Below are 6,177 nucleotides of genomic sequence, written 5' to 3'. Positions count from 1 at the left end.
CAATTTGCGTAGCTTTTTCCACTTCTTTTTTCGGAAGAGGCTTTTTCGGAACATCTGTTCTTCCTCGTAAAATGAGGTTTACAGGGATGCCGAAAAAGCACATCTGCTCTTGCGGAAAAAAATTTGGAAGAGCAGATGCGTTCCGATGAGACGCAGAAGAGTTTTTCCAGGATATATCCCGGAAAAACTCTGTAGTGTAGATGTAGCCTAAGTCAAGAAGAAGAAGAAGAAGAAGAGTGGTAGGAAGAGAAGAAAATGACGATGGAAAAAGAAGATAATGAAAAATGTTTGTGGAGAATAAGTCCATTTGTGGCTATTAGCCAACGTGGACAGGGACAACTCCATGTTCTGGGTGCCCCTATTCATTGTCTCTCATTTGTTGTGATATGACAATGGAGGATGTATCACTAGACAACTACTGGTTCTGTTCATTCCCTTTGAAGCATCTGGCATTGGCCACTATTGGAAGATTGGATACTGGGCATGATGGTCCATTGATCTGACCCATCAGGGCCAGTTTTATGGGAATTTTTAGGTTCTAATAGCTAAGAAGAGGATTATGATATTGACAAAAAAAACCACATCAGTAGAAGAAAAACTGAGAAAGCAGACAAAGGGATGACAACAAAATTAAGATAAAAGAAGAGAGAGAAAAAAAGAAGAAAGGGAAACATCAGCCGAGCGGAAGAGGATGAGGAAGTTGAAGATAATATCCAGTCATGTCCTAAGCAGAACATTTTTCAAAGCCTCTTTCACGTCCTTGTTCCGCAGGGTATAAATGACTGGGTTTAGCATCGGCGTTAAGATGCTGTACATCAATGAGATCAGTCTGGTGCTATCTGGTGAGTAACTGGAACTGGGTCTCAGGTAAGTGAAGATACAACTGCCATAGTAGAGAATCACCACCGTCAGGTGGGATGAGCAGGTGGAATATGCCTTCTTCTTTCCCTTGGAAGAAGGCATCTTCAGTATGGTTGAGAGGATGTAAGTGTAGGAGAGAAGGATGCAGGCGAAGGGGGCCCAAGCTATGAAGAGGCCGATGAAGATGATGAGGAGTTTGTTGAGGGAGGTGTCCCCGCATGACAGCTCAAGAAGCGGCGGGATATCACAGAAGAAGTAGTCGATACGGTTGTCCCCACAGAAGGGCAACTGGAAGGCGAAGATCGTATGGACTGTCGAGTTGAGGAAGCCGCTTACCCAGGAAGCAGTGGACAGCCAGAGGCAGATGGTTTTGTTGACGATCAGCGTGTAACGCAGTGGGTTGCAAATGGCCACGTAGCGGTCAAAGGCCATCACTGCCAGCAGGAGGCACTCGGTGCCCACAAAGGAGAAGAAGAAGAAAAGTTGCAGCCCGCAGCCCATGTAGGAGATGGTGCTCCTCTCGGAGAGGAGATGAACCAACATCTGGGGGACAGTGGTGGTGGTATAACAGATGTCCAGAAAGGATAGGTTGGCCAGAAAGAAATACATGGGCGTGTGGAGTCGCTGGTCCAGCCAGGCGAGGACAATGATGAAGGTGTTCCCGAGCAGGGTGAAGACGTAAGTGGTCAAAAAGCCCGTGAAGAGTAAAAGCCGCACCTCCCGGAGGCTGGAAAACCCCAGAATGATGAACTCCTTCAGTGCTGTTTGATTTCTCCTCTCCATGCTTCCGGCTTGATTTGGGTCCCTGCCACTGGAAAAAGAGAGCGTCACGAGACTGCAGTATGGACACACTGAGAGCAATTCTGCAATCGAGAAAAAAAACGATGTGTGAATGTTCTATTTGGAAATATGCATTGACTATAGAGGAATGCGAGAAGCCCCTGGAGATGAAAGTTGTATATTAATAGCAAGACCCTGTAAAGGTCTTTCCATCCACCCTGGCAAAGTAAATTACAAACAAGGTAAAGAAGGGTACCCCCCGTTACATCAAGGGGGAACACAGGCACACGGAGGGGCCGTGACATAGACAAGGGTCCATGGGCCCTTCCATTACAGCACACGACTCATTGTACAATTCGGTAGGAATCTTTGCATAGGCTCCTGGGGGCTTCATACAAGGCTACTAGAAACTATGTAGAAACAGAAAGGGAAAAGAGCAATATACTAGATAGATAGATAGATAGATAGATAGATAGATAGATAGATAGATAGATAGATAGATAGATAGATAGATAGATAGATAGATAGATAGATAGATAGATAGATAGATAGATAGATGGGGTGGGTGGGGATAGATAGATAGATAGATAGATAGATAGATAGATAGATAGATAGATAGATAGATAGATAGATAGATAGATAGATAGATAGATAGATAGATAGATAGATAGGGTGTGTGGAGATAGATAGAGGAGGTGAATGGGGGTAGATAGATAGATGGTGTGTGTGGAGATAGATAGATAGAGGAGGTGAATGGGGGTAGATAGATAGATACAGGGGTTTTGGGAGATAGACAGACAGTCAAGACAGACTGATTACTGAGTGAAAAGTTTTCAGCCCATCCAACCAGCTCTGCCTATAACGTGCCGAGGTGTCTGTCTATCTATCTATCTATCCCCATACACCCCTCTATCTATCTATCTATCCTTCCTACCTACCTTACGATACTGTAAAATTTGGTTTTACAAAATAATGAAAATGTTCACCGGAAGTCTCTCTTTTCCTCTCTTTTTTTGACTTGTCATTGAAGGTGGTGGGGGTGGGGGAGGAGATAAAAATTTCCATCATCTCACTTAGGAAAGAAAAAGTTCTTCATCGGTTTTGAGCTGGAAATAGATCATTTTGGCAGCTTTCAACATCAGTATAGTTATTTTGGGGGGAAGGAGGCAGGTGGATATTCTCCCCTTCCAACTAGCAGGCCTCAGAAAAGCCTGGATTTCCCCCTCTTCCTAAGCATTGGGCTGTCCCCCCAAATAGAGCTGTCAAACTACATCTAGCTTTTCAGTGGGGTGCCCGTGTTAGTCTGTAACATAAAAACCAAAAACAAGTGGTCCTGTGGCCACGTAGAGAGTGACAAAGCTGTTACTACTCGTTGTTTTGCACCCCGGGGTTTCACTCGAAAAGTATCAGAGGGGGAGCTGAGTTAGTCTGTGAAAGGATAAACTGAAAAAACTACAAATGCTCTGGTAGCACTTTAAAGACTCACAACACGTGTAGATGGGATCATGAGCTTTTGAGGGCGCAGCCCATTTCTTCAGATGACCGCAGTGTTCTGCACATCCAACACTCCCTCTGTCTAAGCTGAGAAGTTATAGACACTTCTCCGCTGATTTTTTTAAGGATTTAGCTACAAATGTCACACTTCAAGGTTTCATTTTTCAATCAAATGCTGAAAGTAGCTACAGAAAACCAAAATGCCACCTTTCCCCACTTACCATCGAGTGAAGACTGCAGTGGTCTGAGCTCAGCAAGACTCGTAAAGGGCTGGTGGCTTATTAGTGCCTTAAATATTTGTCTTGTGCGATATGCTCAAGTCCCCCGGGAAATTTGCTACTAGAGAGAGATTTTCTTCCTGGCTGCTGAACACACGGGCGGGGGAGTTGAAAGCACCCGAGTAACAAGTCCAACATCCAGGGTATGTCTAGACTTTGGAGCTTTTCTGGGATAACGGAACATCTCTGCTTTTCTGAAAAAAAATTCGGACAAGCAGACGTGTTTTTCGGCATCCCTGTAAATCTCATTTTACGAGGAAGAAGGGATGTTCTAAAAGAGGGGTTTTCCCCCAACATGTGGCCCCATGTAGATAGGCTAAATGTCTGAAAACCCTCTTTCAGAAGTAAAGTGGAAAAAAGATTCACAAGTTCGCAATTTGCGTATCTTTGTCCAACTTTTCTTTGTAGTGCAGGCATCGTTGCACTGCAAGTGGCAAGGTTTAACAAAGATGACCATCAGTTGCAGTTTAAAACCTTAGACCTTACACACTGGCTACGTCTAGACTGGCATGATTTTCCAGAAATGCTTTTAACGGAAAAGTTTTCCGTTAAAAGCATTTTCGGAACAGAGTGTCTAGATTGGCACGGACGCTTTTCCGCAAAAACACTTTTCGCGGAAAAGCATCTGTAGTCAATCTAGACGCACTTTTCCGCAAAAAAGCCCCGATCGCCATTTTCGTGATCGGGGCTTTTTTGCGGAAAACAAATCTCAGCTGTCTACACTGGCCCTTTTGCTCAAAAGGGACTTTTGCCTGAACAGGAGCAGCACAGTATTTCTGAAAAAAGCACTGATTTCTTACAGTAGGAAGTCAGTGCTTTTGCGGAAATTCAAGCGGCCGCTGTAGACAGCTGGCAAGTTTTTCCGGAAAAGCGGCTGATTTTCTGGAAAAACTGGCCAGTCTAGACACAGCCTCTGTGTATTTTCAGAAAATGCATGTGTAAAACCAAGTAAGCTCACGCGGAGGCTTTTTATTATGCAACAGGCATAGTCTCTGTTGATTTAATTTACTAGAAAATGGTGGGGCGTTTGGGGGGCCTCTTGGTCAAACGTGGAATATCGTTTTGGACAATGAAGGAGCCAATTTCTTTTTTGGAGAGGGAGTCATTAGACTAGTCATTGTGATCTTCAACTCGCTGAAGGGTGGTTCGAAAGAGGCTGGAGAGAGGCTGTTCTCAGTGGGGGCAGATGGAAGAATGAGGAGCAAAGGTCTCACGTTGCAGTGGGGGAGGTCTAGGTTGGAACGAGGAGCCATGGTCTCACGTTGCAGTGGGGGAGGTCTAGGTTGGAACGAGGAGCAAAGGTCTCACGTTGCAGTGGGGGAGGTCTAGGTTGGAACGAGGAGCCGTGGTCTCACGTTGCAGTGGGGGAGGTCTAGGTTGGAACGAGGAGCCGTGGTCTCACGTTGCAGTGGGGGAGGTCTAGGTTGGAATGAGGAGCAAAGGTCTCATGTTGCACTGGGGGAGGTCTAGGTTGGAACGAGGAGCAAAGGTCTCACGTTGCAGTGGGGGAGGTCTAGGTTGGAACGAGGAGCCGTGGTCTCACGTTGCAATGGGGGAGGTCTAGGTTGGAACGAGGAGCCGTGGTCTCACGTTGCAGTGGGGGAGGTCTAGGTTGGAACGAGGAGCCGTGGTCTCACGTTGCAGTGGGGGAGGTCTAGGTTGGAACGAGGAGCCGTGGTCTCACGTTGCAGTGGGGGAGGTCTAGGTTGGAACGAGGAGCCGTGGTCTCACGTTGCAGTGGGGGAGGTCTAGGTTGGAACGAGGAGCAAAGGTCTCACGTTGCACTGGGGGAGGTCTAGGTTGGAACGAGAAGCAAAGGTCTCACGTTGCACTGGGGGAGGTCTAGGTTGGAACGAGGAGCCGTGGTCTCACGTTGCAGTGGGGGAGGTCTAGGTTGGAACGAGGAGCCGTGGTCTCACGTTGCAATGGGGGAGGTCTAGGTTGGAACGAGGAGCCGTGGTCTCCAGGAGAATGGTGATGGACCACAAACTGGATTCAATTCAGCATCGTGTCGCAGATGCGAAAAAGGCTACTCTCCTTTTCTGTGGTATGACCGGGGAGGGTCATGTGTGTGATGTGGAAGAATGCTGCCAAATTCTCCTTGGCCGTGGTGAAACCTCAGCCGGGTCCCTCTGTCCCTGTGACTTCCTGCCCCATCACAGGCCTGGGCCGGCTCCTCTTTGGAAACGGCGTACTCAGAGCACGGCCTCGGCGTGCCAGAGAAAAATGGGCCCACGGCCAGGAGGAAACTTGCATATCTTTTTTTGATTGAATTTCGAAAGAGGCTATTTCGGAATTTGGCGCATCCGCAAAGTGCCAAATTTTGGAAGCAAGTGCTCTTTCCAGCCATCCCGTCCTCCTCGCAGCACAAGGCTCACAGGGATGGCGAAAGAGCACGTCCGTTATTTCGATTTTGTTTTTCGAAATAGCGGACGTGTGCCTTGGATGCAGCGTTGCTGTTTCGCGATCCTTCCGGTACCCCGAAATAGCAATGCCGTCTAGACGTACCCAAAGCGAACAGAGTGAGTACAACCCCTCACTTCCTCACAGAGGTATAGAGCTGAAGGCCTGAAAGCACCTGTGTGTTGATCAAGACTAGGCCAGAAAACTGCCCCCCTCCATATAATTCCTACCCCCTTTGCCCAGGAAACAGGAGAAAGGACGCAGGCGGCGCTTGGCTGAGGGGCTGGGAGTGGGTCAGACTCGGATGGCTGAGGGCCACATGTGACTGAGGATGGGGGTGCAGGACCCGGTGACTCCCCCA

General features: G+C 47.6%; 1 protein-coding gene across 1 annotated transcript; it reads right to left on the bottom strand.

The window, feature by feature from the left end:
- Positions 1-717: 717 nt before the first annotated feature.
- Positions 718-1,644, bottom strand: LOC102462636 (olfactory receptor 5V1-like). Its single transcript, XM_006135696.2, has one exon. The coding sequence runs from the start codon at positions 1,642-1,644 to the stop codon at positions 718-720; it is 927 nt and encodes a 308-aa protein (XP_006135758.2).
- Between the last annotated feature and the right edge of the window lie 4,533 nt (positions 1,645-6,177).

The sequence above is a fragment of the Pelodiscus sinensis genome, chromosome 30 (assembly GCF_049634645.1).
Source record: "Pelodiscus sinensis isolate JC-2024 chromosome 30, ASM4963464v1, whole genome shotgun sequence".
Taxonomy (NCBI): Eukaryota; Metazoa; Chordata; order Testudines; family Trionychidae; genus Pelodiscus; species Pelodiscus sinensis.
This window is presented reverse-complemented; position numbering and strand designations above follow the sequence as displayed.